Source organism: Oculina patagonica, chromosome 6 (genome assembly GCF_052425735.1).
Source record: "Oculina patagonica isolate OP01 chromosome 6, crgOcupat, whole genome shotgun sequence".
NCBI classification, from domain to species: domain Eukaryota; kingdom Metazoa; phylum Cnidaria; class Anthozoa; order Scleractinia; family Oculinidae; genus Oculina; species Oculina patagonica.
In genome coordinates, this window is record NC_135763.1 from 18,115,818 (window position 1) to 18,131,426 (window position 15,609).

Sequence of the window (15,609 nt, forward strand, 5' to 3'; positions counted from 1 at the left end):
AGTTATGTCGACCGGGAGAAATAACGTCACCTGGTTTCTTATTTTAGTTCCTTGGAACATTACTACTAAGAGCGCCTTATATATAAGATTTATATTCTCGCTTTTCAGACAAACCAAACTAATCTAGATATAGGCTATGAAAATCCAAGTAATACTTACATAATACGACTAAATTTCGCGGGAAATACACAATGATTTCATGCATGGCCTGCGGTATCTATTAACTTTAATTAACATAATTATTTCGAAATCAATTTCTAACACATTTGCTGAAGTTTCTACTCTTTTCAAATCAATTACAATACAAGTATTTCATTTTGAAATGTAATTTTGTCGATGTTATGTGATAATCTGGTGATTTAATTTTGGCGGGAAAATGGCCATAAGAACGATCAGAGGCATTTTTGAACTAAATTCGTGGAAAAAGAGTGTCTTGTGCCAATCAATAAATTCTTGTTTTTGATTGAGAAGGGTATGGACTGTTATAAAATGGCTTTTAATAAAAAATAAACCACCGCACTTTTGAAAAAAATAAATTTGAAAACCCACGAAATTCACTCTGTGGCAAGGCACAAGCTACCTACCTAGTTTAGAAAATATGGTAAAAATTACAGTTAAACTGAAAATTTGTTTTTAAGCATGCAAAACATTAACAACTAGTTAATTTACCTTGAGAAAAAAAATTGTGCACGAAATGTAAAAGGAAGATCTGTTTCCAGTACCGAGAAGTTGGCCTTTTTTATGTAGAATTTTGGCACTTTCTGTGCCAAAAACTAGGGGGGTGGTCAATCTCAGGATTGAAAAGGCAGAAAATCATTTAAATGCCACCAATCTTAATCTTATCTGATAGGTTTCAAATGCTGAAAATATTAGGGGAATCGGCTGACCCCCATCTTTTGGCATTGCCTGGTTTTCTCTGACAATGACACTTAAACCTTAGTTTGTAAGTTTAAATCCCCCCTCTCCCTCCCTCCATATAAATGGAATACTATATTTATGGTAGGGTTATGCATGATAATTATGTAAATACATGTACCTTCTCATCAAAGCTGCCAACTGCTAGAAATTGACTGGATGGAGACCAGCAAACAGATTTGATGCCAAGAGCAAACTCATAAGCACTGTATCTTGATAAGCAACGGCCATCCGGTGAATATAGCAATAACTGATACTAAAAAAAAAAATTCAAGTGGCAAATATGATGCACATGTTACATGCAACTATTTACACAACTTTTTTTTCCCTAGATGTATTCACAGAGTAATTAATAATATATAGATTTAGGCAAGCCTAAAAGCGGAGCTCCCCATTTATTTAATTTTCACTGGAGCTTACAATGTTTTCATTCTGGTGAATTAGCGGCCAAAGTACTGTACTAATGTTTACCGTGGTAGATAGGTGCAAGACAAATTTAAATCGTTCACGGTTAAACTGAATGTCTGCGGTACGACAAAAATAATAATCTTAAAGCAGGGCAAATGTCATTACTCATGGCACGAAAAATTACTTATACATGTAATAAGAGTACAGTAAAATAATTATCTGCTTTCTAGCCATGAACCCCTTTGGTTTCAAATTATAATTATGATTCTAAGGTCAAGGGCCTTGAACAGAGATGAGCAACCAGCTCATGAATGCATCATGTTTTGTATACAGGGTGTACTTAATATTCTTAAAGGAATATCTTACTTTTAACAGAGAGTCCCATACACAAAGAACCCTTCCATCAGGTGACCACGCTAAATCAGCCAGATCTTTTGTTTCCACATCAAAGTGCTGCAGAGTCAAGTGAAATGAAGGAATTACTCCAACATGTACATGTATAAATTACCAGCCTTGCAACACATTAATTACATTTACCTGTACCTATTGTACAAGCAATTCTAATAATTACCTTAAGTAGTTGCCATGAGGAACAAGCAAATATACTGATACAATCTTTGCAGTTTCTTTTTTCAGCTAAAGCCATGTATTTCCCATCTGTAGTAAAGTCAAGACCTGTGAAAATATATTTTTTTAAAGATCAGGGAAAATAAAAACAATTCTGATCTCATCAATGCTTTAATAAACCCTCTCACTCCCAAGAGTGCCATATGGCACAAGATACCATTACATGCTCAATATTTGGTCAATATGTATGACATTTGAAATTTTTTTTAAAGCATAGAATCATACCCCCTAGCATATAAGACCTGATTAACCACCCCTACAACTTTTGCAACTTTTTCCTCTTTCACTTTTAAAATCAAGTTTACTTAATAATATTATGTTAACAACCCTCACATTAAGAGCTGCAAATTAAGCTATAGTTTATTACCCAAAATATAGGCGGAATGAGATATTTTATAACATTTTATTTTTTTGGTTTTGAATTAAAGCAGTGACTTCCTTTATGTCTGTTAGTATGATTGATGACATGTCACAAACAATACCATTTAAATGAGATAAAGTATGTGGTCTTCAGGTCTATAGTTACCGTTTACAAAAATGTGGTACTTCCAACGGGAGTCTACAGAGCATGGCCCAACTAGACAAGACCTTGCATTTGGTAGACACCAGTTTGGCATGAATACAGTGTACAGACCTGTGTACATGCATGCTCCGCCATGATGATAAATGCTTCATTGATAAACAAATGTCATTTTATTTTAAATTTAAAAATGTCTTGAACCCAAGCAACAATTTAATTATAAATGGTACAGTACAGTACATGCAAACTACAGTTTATGGCACAGAATTAATGAGATCAGTCCAGTTATCATTATTTATTGTATAGTTGAAGTCTGTGTGATGTACATGTATATTAGATAAGTAGTAGTTACAGTACCTGTATTAGCATGTTTTGGGTACTTGATGTAGCTCACAGATTTCCTAACCAGAGACCATACCGAAATTCTCAGCTGAAAATATTAATTAGAATGCAAATAATTATGTACAGTGTAACAAAATTGGGTTTACAGTGTACATGTGCATCTATAAGAAACATTGTAACTGGCGCATATTTATCAACAAAAAAATGACAGTACGTTACACCACAAACACACCTGAAAATCAGCAGTCGACAAAATGTGTCTACCATCAGGACTCCATCTGACAGCCACAAGTCCTGCTAATCCCTCGTCAATCTTACATGTCCAATCTGGTTTCTCCAGTGACCAAACCTAGGTTTTGAAATAAGCCACCAAGAGTTTATTTCCCATTCTTTCAAATCTTGAATACAAACTAAGCACTTGGAACCATGCAATATTAACTTACTTGAATAAGTCCTCTCTTGAGCATTCCACACAAAATGTACAAGGAATCAGAAGACCACTGTAAAAAAACAAAAACAAAGCTGAAATTCATGTAAAAGAAACAAATTCAATGACTCATGTAGCAATAAATTAATTTTGGCTAAATCTAAGGTAACAAATGATGATAATGATGATTATAATCATGGCGACCCTCCCCTCGGAAAAAGTCGACTTCCCCCTCCACAAGGTCAACTCTCCCCTCTCCAAGTTCGACTTCCCCCTCGCAGGTATACCCTGATGATGATGATGATGATGATGATGATGATGATGATGAAAGAAATATTCAACAGCTAAAGTGTTCAGTCTTGCATACAGTAGAATAATTATCCTGATTTCTCAAACCTCTAGGGGAAATGAAGACATAGATGCCAAGTCTCACGCTTTTGGCGCGAGACTCACTCTTTGTGACCCAATCTCATGCAACCACGCCTTTCAGATAAAATGTCACGCTTTTTTTAAATACTACAACTGGAGGAAAAAGTCTAGCTTATTAATTTAAATAAAGAGATATGCTTTCAGCTGTACTTTGGTAGAGATGAATGCTAATCGAGTAGGGAAGAGTTTAAAAACAACAAACGCTTGCCCATAATGAAGGAAAATATGGGGGAATATGCCCCCAGACCCCCCTAGAAGCTAACCCCTCTGGGTCTCACTAATGCTCCCTCGAGGCAATTCAATTTCTCACTCCATACCAACCAAAAAACTTGACATCTATGTGAAGATGTATTAGAGAAAGTTACTGTACAAGAAACCGAGGGTTCGAGAAATTGGGATTATAAAACTTGTATAAAATGTCATAGTGATAATGCATGCAGTGTACAAATGTACATGTAACATGTAGACTATTGTTACAAGTACACTGCATGAAAAATTTTACCTCTATGCATTCTACAACATCTAAACAGGTGTACAGCTGAAGAATCTGAAGAGTTGTCACATCTCTTACAAGTAATCGATACTGGACACAATTACCCTGTAAAGAGTAGAAATACCAAAGAGATTAATTTTGTTTTTAAAATAACTAATTAAGCTTAATAGGCTGCGACTTGTGAAAGTCACGTAAAAGTGACTTCCCGGTATTTCTGCATAAGTACGCATTTCAAATATCGTCTAGAATCGAAAGCTTTTATCGATCGCACTGTATCAATTCAACCTGGCAATCGCTACATGTACATTAATTTTTGTGGTGTGTGTATCGATCGAGGAGATCACAAAAAACTTCAACAACCTTACCAAGTATTTTCCATTTGGAGAAAACCTGCACAGCTGATGTGTCTGCTTAAACAGTTCTGAGAAGTTCATATTTGATACAATACGCATGATCTACGGTGAAAACATAGTGAAAACTCCAACAACCTACAAACAGACGAAACAGTCAACAAATTCGAAGGAACCCGCCATAATAAACTTGGTAACCGCTTGGTAACCAAGCTTACCAGTTCTCGTTATCACGCATGAGCCGCATTTGATCCGCTGACGTTATAATATTGCTTTCTCACTTTGCCTTTCAAAGGACGTGTATTTATTTCATAGGGTTGTTGATCGATCGTTTTCATTTGGGAAAGGCAAAAGCTACATTGAAACAATGAAGATTAAGAATTTCTTCAATAGAATCCCAACACATATGGTAAGTTTCATTTTTTTTACCCTTCCCTGAGTTGGCAGTATTACCATAAGTCCCCTCGTGTTTTCACTGTTCATGTATTAAAGCTCACTGCAGTCAGCTTCTGTTCAAAAAATTCATAAGCTTAAATACTACAGTGTAGCTCGTAGATCATTTGTACAAGTTTTGATTATCAGTAGGTAAGTTCTTTCAAGCTGCCAAAACTCTACTTGCATAGCAGTAATTTTTAATTTTACATGTACAGCTGTATATTAAAAGCACTGATCAGCAACTGATAAGTCAGTCAGTATTGAAGCTTATAACTGATATTTCTAAACAAGCTTTTTTACTTGAATTTCTAAATAGAAAGGGATCATTTGTAATACTTTTAATTTTTCATTGTGATATAATTATTGGCTAACCCTTTAGGATACCACTTCTGCACTTCTGTCATGGAGTTGTGCCCGGGCAGTGAATGTCTCTTTGAGAGCTGAACAGTGACTGTGCTATACGCAATATTGGCTGATAGTTGGTGAGGGGCAAAGTCCCGAACCAACTTTCAAAGTCGATGGAAACCGAAAGCGAGCCGTCTAATTTTTTTTAGCTAAACCCACTGACCAATCTACATGTATAAAACTCAGAATATCGCCAGAATTGATTTACAGTGTATTGAAGGTTTTGATTGACAAAATTCAGTGAAAACGAGCAGTCCGAGGGCCATTTATTGATCAATAGATGGCACCTGTGTAGCCAATCAGATTGCGCGATTACCAATAGACGGTCAGTGTGGTTATGCTAACAGCACATTTGCACGATGTCGTCATTTGACTTCAAATACAAGAATTCATTTCGCCTTTCCTTTGTTATTCAAATTTTGAATTCCCAGTGGGGTTTGAAAAACAATTGCTCTAATTAGAATGACAAAAAGACAAAGCGGAAGATTCTGGTAGTTGTAGTCAAGTGATGCCATCATGCAAATCGCCTATTAAGCTTATCTGGCTGCTGCATACCATGTATGAACACCATAGCAAATCAAACTTTCTTTTTTGTTGCAAACTGAAAAAAATATTACTGGTTCAAATGTGACATACCCTGTAGCTGCGAAAAAAAAAACTAAGCTGGCTTATTGCAAAGACTAGCTGGCTCTTCTGTTCTTTGTACCTTTAAAATTACGCCAAATCTTTGTTTTCTTGTGAAATTTCAGCTGGTGATAAGCTCTCTTTCTACCGGTTAAGTAAGTTGGTGGTCAGTTCTTAGCTACATCCCTGCATAGTAACCTGTAGATGTCGGTAAAACATAGGCAGCTTTCTGTTGTCTGGATAACAATTTATATGTACATGTATTATAAGACTGTCCATGTATAACAGAGGATTATTGACTTGCAAGCTGACTGACTGAAATGCATAGACAATGCTGGAAAATAATAACACCAGGCTTGTACTCCTGAGCGTTTGATAATAGTACGTGTACATGTATTTTGTAGTCTAACATTGTTGACCAGTACATATTATTATTTGTTGTTTCCTTTTTTTTTTTTATTCATGTTCTACCCCTCCTTTATGCTGTTGCAGGACTATGAAGGTCAAAAACTAGCAGAAAGACTTTTCCATATTGTAATATTATTTTTCGGGGTAAGTCAAATTTGGTTTTATGTACAGGCCTCACTCTTCAATCTGCATTACAAGTATATGAACACTGGGTCCATTTCTACAATAGTAATATGGCATCCTTGATCGACTGGTTTCCAGAATATAAGGACTTCTACACTTATTACAAAAAATGTTCAATCTGTTCTTTGTTAATTAGAAGCACCCTGCAGGTCCCCCCTCCCCCCACCCCACTGCACTCACTCCAGAACAATCGTTGAATGAAACTAAGCTATTACATGGCCTTTTGTCACCTGTCAAATGTCATTCCAAATTGTAGTTACATGTATGAGAGACATAGTGTGTAATGGTTGGCGCACTGGACTCCAGATCAAGCAGTCCAGGTTCAAGCCATGGCCAGGGTCATTGTGTTTTGTTCCGGCTTGGGTGAGACACTTTCCCACCCTAGATACAATGGGTAACCCTGCAATGGACCAGCATCCCAACAGGGAAGGGGAGGGGAGGGTAGAATTAGCAGGACTAGTGGCTTCATGCTATGGATAAGGTCTTGGCTGCTAGGCCACTGGGCTCGATAGCAGACTTAACATACCATTACCCCTTGTTGTATTACATTTACATGTATTTCAACATAAACTGTACCTGTACTTTCAACTAATGTACGGTCATCTTTGAACCCTTTGTTTTTGTTTGTTTGTTTGTTGTTGTAGTTGTTGTTGTTTGTTTTTTTTTTTTGTGTGTGCGTGTGATTACAATAACTTTCTTGTCATGTCAGAATGGTAGGTTAAGTGCAGAGCATCATTCCCTCTTTTTTTTTTCTTTTTTGACAGGCTGTTGGTTTTCTCTGGGGGTACTACATACAACAGTTTGGAGCAACCATTATCATTCTTGCTGCTGGGTTTATAGTCAGCTGTGTGGTAAGTACTGAAAACAAAAACAACAACAATTTGATGTCAATGTATATATGTCATACAACATTCATTAAAAAGTAAATGCAGTCCGTGTACAGCTGCTCATTCTCCTCAAGAAAAAATTGTATTCAGGGCTTCTGTGTTTTACCATCAATATATAAATTATGTCAGTGGTAAAACAGACATCCTCTCTCTGATTTTGTCGAGGAGAGTAGACGGTTGTACACAGGCTATTTAGATGTCCCTTTCATTGATCCACAATTATGCTAGTCAGGGCTGTCATTAAAGGCAGTAACCTGAAACACCTGTTATGAAACACTTGTTATTATAGCTGAGTTCACTCAATGTTACGGGTGAACTGAAGATGTCGATTGGTGTTACACTGGCATACAGAACAAAATGCCTTTCAATACCCAAGTGTAGAAATGAGTGCCAGCAAACTTTTAGAGCAACTGGACAGAATGCTGGAGGAGAATTGAAAAGAGATGGTACTACCTACATGTAGGGCTGCAACGATACACCAGTGCACCGGTGAATCGCGATATTTTTCGTCAAGATACGAATATCAGTATTTGAACAAAATATCACAGTATCGTGAAACAATAAAATATTCTTCACCAGCATTCAGAAATTACTAATTTTAATGACTTTTTACCCAAGTCAAAGCTCTCAATAGCGATTTACTAAACTGAGGGAGGAGGAAGTTTCATTCTGCTTCACTTCCCATCACTTATTCTTTAAAGGCATGACAAGTACTGATACAGCCTTGTATGCCTACAAGCAAAAACATGCGGTTTATGAGAACTTCACTTTGCAAAAAGTTTTTCCTGCTGAGAATGTGGGAAAAACTGAGTAACCAACAGAATTAAATATATATAATTCGAGATTAAATAAAGTTTATGGTGATGATGATGACGATTTAGTAAAATTATGCACTTGTCAGTTGTATGTAAATAATGTAATGTTGTATCATATCGTTTATCGTATCGTGGAGCTTGTATCGAGGTACATATCGTATGGTGGGTAAATGTATCCTTGCAGCCCTAGTCTGACTACTACCGTATGTATAAATCCCTGGTGTGAACAGCATTGTACATATAGGTAATCAATTATCCAATATGATTTGTTTCAGTTGGTGTTACCTCCATGGCCCATATACAGAAAAAATGCACTGGACTGGCAGAAACCACGGCCAGAAAAACCCGACACAAAGAGAGAAGGAGGAAAGAAGAAGCAAAAATAGATAACTTGCTTGTTAGGACTTGCTTTGTAATATTAAAATGTTATAACATTAAATAGTTTGAAGTACCTGTACAATTCTCTTGTCAGTCGTTTTGCAAGTGATAAAGGTCTTTCTATTTTTTAATCGCGAAGTCCCTACCATTCCTTTTTGCAACCTCCCAGCGACATACATGTACATGTAACGACATGGACATAACGACATAAAGAAAAGTTCAGTTCTTTTCTTATGCTGTTATGCTTATGTCATTAAGTTCCAACTATGTCGTTATGTCATGTTGTTCACACTGGTGACGTAAAACATCTATGTGAGGTGTTTTTTGCATTGGCGTGACCTTGTCGTTATGTCGTTATGTCGCTAGTGTGAACCAGTCCTAAAGCATCTTGAAAATGCACAGAAAACGACTCATTCCCGTTTGAACACTCATCAAAGTACTGCTACCACAATCCACTGTCACTGAGTACCCTGGTACTTGGTATATAAGGACTCACAGTTTGTTGATCTTTGTTATCCGTGTTTTTTGTTTGTTTTTGTTGTTGTTGTTGTTTTTTTTTTTTTTTCTGTGAGGACCTTTGGGAAGGGAGGGGGCTTATTCAGTTTCAAATGGTACAGATGTAATTCATGTCGCAACGTCACGCCACGTCATGCATTGAGAGCGTTCGCTGGTGGTAGCCGTTGCGTTAACTTTGCTTGCAGCTTACTCTCTTAAATGGTCGGTGACAAAAAATCAATATGGGAAATTAAAAAAAAAAATCAATTTTTCTATCCACGCGGCCTCGAGTCCTAATGAATCCTGCCATGTCGCGGATGTTAGGCGGGTACAAATATGATCGCTAAAACCCTAAGTGATACGTATAGAATATTAGCAGAGAAAACTGTATTTCAGGGTGTTATTTGCAATATTTCTAAACTAAAAGACTGCACACAAAATCAGTAACGGAACCCGATTTTGCAGATTTAGCCGTGGTCTTTTGGACATTTTATCTCCGCAATGAATTGGATGATCCCCGAAGTTTTACATTACTCCTAATCTTACTGTGGCAAAAGTTAAAGAAAAAAGTCAATGTGTGACGATTTTCGCGCGAACGTACCAAGGCCCGGCAAAACTAGAAATAGAGATTACTTCATGGAAAGTGCGCGCGTACGATTTTTATTCACGAGTTGAGTAGTGTCAGAAAACGAACGAGTGAGCGTAGCGAACGAGTGAGTTTTCTGATACGTATCAACGAGTGAATAAAAATCGTACAAAGCATTTTCCATGCTGTAATATGTTTATTTCATAGGTACTGAGATTTTCTTTTCCGTGCTACTGAGTAGACAAATTTATTTGAACAAATAAATGACACTGTAAAACCATTCAAGTGCTCAACAACTGAGTAAATCAAAGATCTGCAGCATTCAAAATTTTTAAGTTAAGTCAAATGTCTGTTAATAAAGGAAGCCGTGCCAATAACAAAGTTAAGTCAAGAAGATAAATCACAATTTATTTCAGTCAATTTATTTTCCGTCGGTCGCAAACATTTTCGGCGGTACGGTTCTGACATCGCTGCAGTGTGATCCCGTTCTAGTTTTTGTTTGTCTTTCATTGAACTCCAAGTACTCGACTCCGCTTGCCGTTTTCAGTAGCTTACTCCCTAGCACATATCACGATGTTCTTGGCACCCACAGAGTCCGAAGTGAAGAGTGTTGTTTAGCCAGAGCGTGTTTAGAAGTGCCTCGGGACTACACATACCGAGCAAACCCTTCTCGCACAATATTCGCTTGTCAAAGCTACCGACGCTTTCGGTTTATTTTCTTTTCGTTGCTTTTTTAGCTGCTTTTGTTTAGACTGTAGAACTTTCCTGGTTTTCTCAAACACCAAGTCGTTGATTATGCTTACAGAATAGCTCTTTTTCTTCAGATGTCTTTCGAAGCTAGCCACCTCGAAGAGAAGTCGGCTCGTATTTATTTCCATCTTTGGTGCGGACGGCAATGATGAATTGGCTGATGTATTCATTTAGCTCAACAGCCGGAATATCTTCTATTTTTCTGTCTTCGTTCTTCGTTATCAAAAACCTTTCAAGCAATTTTACATCTCGTTCAGTTTTTTGAGCGGTGTTTTTGTTTTCCTGTTCTAAAATGAATTCTTCAACTGAAGAAACAGAAGCAAACCTTCCCTCCTCGGACATTTTTCAAAGCGCGGGTTTTCTTGTCGGCAACATAGGAGACCCAAGCGTGAATGTAGGGACTGGTACTGAAAATTGAAACTAATCAAAAGCATATGTATTTTACTGAATAAAGTTTATTAAACATTGCCTGGTGTTATTTTTTGTCATTCTACCGAGTTTCAGCGAGATTTGAGCGATTTTAGGTTTTTTAACCCTACAGCGTTATAATAAGTGACAAGGTAGGAGACTTTGACGAGTTTAACTTCAAAACACGCTTTGTAAACGACTCTTTTCACACGAAATGACATTCACTCGTATTGCTACTCACTCAACTCAAAGGTTAATGCCTCCAGATTCACTCCATGCAATCCAAATGAACACACTTCGCGATCTCACGGCGCAAAAGAATGGAAGAGATGAAATATCGAGCAAGAAAAGGACGCCAAAAATGCGTGACGACCGAAAGTTGCCACAAATGCTGTCGCCATTCGCGGCCGAGACTGAGTACGAGTTTCAAATGATACCCCACTCGGGGAGGGTCAGGGATTTTTTCGTACGCGAAGCTTTAAATTTTGGAGGGCTCTCACCACTTCGTATCATTGGTGGAGCAAACACATACGTCATGACCAATTCTGCCAGTAGAGGGGTGAGACAAAGTTTGTCGTACGAAAATTCGAGTCGTTTACAAAGCGTGTTTTGAAGTTAAACTCGTCAAAGTCTCCTACCTTGTCACTTATTATAACGCTGTAGGGTTAAAAAACCTAAAATCGCTCAAATCTCGCTGAAACTCGGTAGAATGACAAAAAATAACACCAGGCAATGTTTAATAAACTTTATTCAGTAAAATACATATGCTTTTGATTAGTTTCAATTTTCAGTACCAGTCCCTACATTCACGCTTGGGTCTCCTATGATCTCAGTACCTATGAAATAAAACATGTTTCCATAATCAGTTTCCTCGTTTTGCCAGCTAAGCGGAAACATAAATGTTTCTGCAGCCGGCCTATTTCCGGGAAATTTATAGCTCTTACAGTTTATTAGATGGAGACATTAACATACCCGGCACAGTCCGAATGGAATGCGGTTGATTGCGGAAAAGGAAACGAAGTTATCTTTCGATATCTTAACAGCTCAACCGGCATTCTTGTCTCCATAGCCCGTTCGTTTCTCTTAGCCAGCTTGGCACGAGAAAACGGAGGGCTCTGGGGACATAAGATTTTTGAATTAATTCGAATTTTTTTGATTGGCTGTTTGGAACAAAGAATTCCTAAACGGAAGTCGAAAACGTAACGACTCCCTCATACATTCTTTTGAAACGTCATGACTGCATACATGAAGACCAGAAGTCCTAGAATCTAGGACTGGAAATCCTGTGTCCCCAGAGCCCTTTGTTTCGAAAGGGCTATGGGGACGAGAATGCTCAACCGGTAGGCATAAATAGATTGTGCTCGGCAACTTTTGAGCAACTTTTAGCGTTTTTAGCAACTTTTTGTAGTACCAGCAACCTAGGGCAACTTTTGCACTCTTTGGCAACTTTTAAGCAACAAATTGATATAAAACCGATCGATCCAAACCATAAAAGGTCGTTTCGTTTTGAAGGATTTTATTAAAACTGATTTTATCAAAACTGATTTTATTAAAACTAAGGATATACAATAAAATGACAATAAAATAACACTTGCTTTACGCCCACGAAATCTGGACAGCGGCTATCTATCTAACGGGCGCTTAAATCCAGCGGTTATTTGCTGCAACATAGAGCCTGCAGCCGGCCATCTTGGTATTTGCTGAAGTGCGAGTCACTTAAATTTTGGCATCGCAATCAGATGAAATTTCAGAAGAAGAAAGAGAGGGAGAGCAAGCAACTTTTCTAAATTTTGGTGGCAACTTTTTGATATTTGAGCAACTTTAGAGCAACTTTTGGGTATATTGTGAAGCAACTTTTCCTGAATTTACTAGCACAATCTATTCATGCCTATCAACCGGTAGTCCGACTTCCAACCGTTCCCAGGCCATCTTGTCAGGGTGGACTTTCATTCTTCTCCCCTCTATGGAAAATGTTTTTGTGCTTTTATTAATTTTGTATTATATATATTCCCTAATAATTTATTCTTTTTTATGTTTCCCAATAAAGGTTTAAAAACGGCGCGAGAAAATAATCAAAGTGCCCGTTGGGCTGTCTCGTGTTACAGATCAGTAAAGTAGCACCCGTTGCTAACAATCATATAAGCTCAGAAAAACCATCTCCGGATTCTACAATATTAATTCTCAAATTTCATTCTCAAGCATTTGCAACAGCTTGTGCTATACCAGCATCGCACCATGTGCCCTTTCTTCACATTCTACTCAAATAGTCAAACCTGTCCAACTGTCCTTCCAAAAACTCAACAAAATCTTCGCAATGATGTTAAGCTTGGAGCAGACGAGCACAGAATACTTAACGTTACGTTGCTAGTGTAACAGAGACCATACCACAAGCACACAAAACAAAATGCTCTTTTTCATAAACTGAAAGATGGCGACTTGAGTTGAAAAAAGAAATTAAGTCTTTGCTAGTCTATGAACAAAGTTTTTTTAAGATTGAAAAATATTTTGCCTGATTGTGGTTTACAGAACTTCTGCTGTGATATTGAATCGTTAAAAGAAATCCAGACAGAACTGTTCAACATTTACGCTGCAAACTGAGAACCAGGTACCCAATCGCTATATAAAATGCAGGCAAGAATTCCATGAGTTGAACAGCAAATAGTTCTTAAGTTAAATGATCGACAGAAAAAAAAATATAAAATAGCTAAGCTGCTTCTTAGAGCTTGCAGTTGAAATTTTCATCAAATATACACGTGTAGTTCATGAAAAACGTTGCTGTTACTGGAATTTTCCAGCCCGCACTTTAAATGTTTTTATCTCTCCACAGGACTAACCATTAGTTCTAACAGAGTCGTTTGTAAAACAGCATAACTCAACAATACACTTTATAATTATATAGATAGATATATCACTGTTGTACAGCAAAGTTTTGTACAGATAACTAAGGTAACTTTAACTTGTTTAATAGATGGGCTTCCAATATGTAAAAGAAGTGTTCTATATACACCTCTGCACAAACATGTTACCCTACCGTTCACTCACCTTGCAACTAAAATTATTCTCAGTGAAAATAAACTAGAACTGTGCATGAAAAGCCCTCAGTCACATATAATAACCTTGATTAAATTATTAATTCTCAATACGCTTTTTAGAACTTCCAGCGCAACTTGTTGATACAGGTACCTAATTAGTAAGACATAAGTACACTGAACAAAGCAAATTTGTTTCCCGTTTCGCAGATAACGATATTCGCACTTCCCTTAATGGTTTTATTCTGTATCTACCGCGTATTCAATATACTGCTTTCCTATTATGGCCTGAATGAAGTTTCAACCTACCAAAACGCAAAATGAGATACCACTTCAATTTTTCTGTTTGCGTGATAACTTCACTTAATATTCTCCTTTTGACACATCATTTGACATACATGTATCTGAAAAGTGCTCTGGCGCCAACAACCCTCGACCCGATTGTACACTACCCCCCGACTACCCACTACACAGTATCTTCGACAGATGTTGCCCGAACATTCAGTCTTTGTTTAGCAAGAACGTCACCTGACACTACACTTGAAATCTAAAGCCGAAGTGGTGAAAAGCAAAGCAAATTAGTTTCCTGAGAAGGTTTTTCGACGTAATTTGCTTCTCACTTCTTTCTAATGGGGATCTGTTTTATCTGGAGGCATTATGTATTAAATAGAGCCGTAACACGAGACAAAAATTGTGTAAGAAATGTTAAAAGGTTAACCTTTCGCGGAGCTGTAGTGTTAGTATTTCATGTAAGACAATCATAAGTCATGACGTTTATAGCACTGTCTGATAGTGAGCTATCGGTAGGTGCAAATTTACGCTATTTTATTATTTTTTGTTGGACCCGGTTAGTCATATATAGTGAAGGTTAGTCATGTTGTAGCTTTTCAATATTATAATCTAAAAGAGCATTGTGTTATTGGTTTTATTTTAAATCCAGTGAACAATGCAGGTTATCTAGTATGTACTTTAAGTAACCAATCAGAGCAAACAAATAGTAAGTCGATGAAGTCAAGGCTTAGAAGGAACCTAACCCTGAGAAGTGACCAAATTTATCACTATTGCTTTTGTTCTGCAAAAGCTGCTTAGCAACGTAAAAAAGAAAGGTACATTCCGAGTCCAAAGCAATTTTTAAAAAACCAACTATACTGAGATCTGTAAGGAAACGTCATTGGAGGGCATATCTTGTTATAACAACTTCGTGTTCATTATTCTATTTTTACATGTCAGTTATTTTGGAAGCTCTGTATTAATTGGCACGATCAAGTGGATTATTGCGGAGAGGAAGAAAAAGCATGCGCCCGTCCCCGTCAAACCCACAAAAAGTCTTCGCGGTAGGGCTAGCCTGATCAGTTGGGTTAATGTACGGCGATTGATTTGCTTTCTCGAACTATGGCAGAAATCAGAAGTATATTTCTTAAAGCCAAGAGTTGTAATTCTACGCAATAGACGGAACCGGCAGACACATTTACATCCTTACATATTGCAACCCAATTTAGACCACGCGATGATTCATTTGGGAGGTTAAAAATATGCGATTTGTCTCACGCAACTGAGTGCATGAAAAAAGTTAATCATCACATGATCTGAACTGGGTGGCAACTAAAAGATGTAAATACTTTAGCCGATTCTGCCTTTGATCTTTCACTTACACTTGCGCGCAAAACTTGATGACTCCTGTTCTTTCCATTAAGG

General features: G+C 37.4%; 2 protein-coding genes across 3 annotated transcripts in view; one reads left to right on the top strand and one right to left on the bottom strand.

Annotated features, from left to right (window-relative positions):
- Positions 1-4,703, bottom strand: part of LOC144657488 (WD repeat-containing protein WRAP73-like) — a 14,882-nt gene extending 10,179 nt beyond the window's left edge. Inside the window, exons 1-8 of the mRNA XM_078517832.1 lie at positions 4,527-4,703; positions 4,171-4,266; positions 3,256-3,312; positions 3,045-3,161; positions 2,828-2,900; positions 1,895-1,998; positions 1,690-1,776; positions 1,037-1,171 (exon numbers count right to left, since the gene is read on the bottom strand). Coding sequence (XP_078373958.1) covers positions 1,037-1,171; positions 1,690-1,776; positions 1,895-1,998; positions 2,828-2,900; positions 3,045-3,161; positions 3,256-3,312; positions 4,171-4,266; positions 4,527-4,613 — 756 coding nt within the window. The 5' untranslated portion in view covers positions 4,614-4,703. The remainder of the gene's footprint in view (positions 1-1,036; positions 1,172-1,689; positions 1,777-1,894; positions 1,999-2,827; positions 2,901-3,044; positions 3,162-3,255; positions 3,313-4,170; positions 4,267-4,526) is intronic.
- Positions 4,704-4,774: 71 nt separating this feature from the next.
- Positions 4,775-15,609, top strand: part of LOC144657544 (signal peptidase complex subunit 1-like) — a 79,722-nt gene continuing 68,887 nt past the window's right edge. Inside the window, exons 1-4 of one of the 2 annotated variants that reach the window (XM_078517907.1) lie at positions 4,775-4,920; positions 6,468-6,527; positions 7,331-7,417; positions 8,544-8,693. In XM_078517907.1, the coding sequence (XP_078374033.1) occupies positions 4,879-4,920; positions 6,468-6,527; positions 7,331-7,417; positions 8,544-8,654 (300 nt within the window). In that variant the 5' untranslated portion in view covers positions 4,775-4,878 and the 3' untranslated portion in view covers positions 8,655-8,693. Of the gene's footprint in view, positions 4,921-6,467; positions 6,528-7,330; positions 7,418-8,543; positions 8,729-15,609 lie in introns of those variants that run through there. The other variant, XM_078517906.1, reaches the window with a different exon arrangement.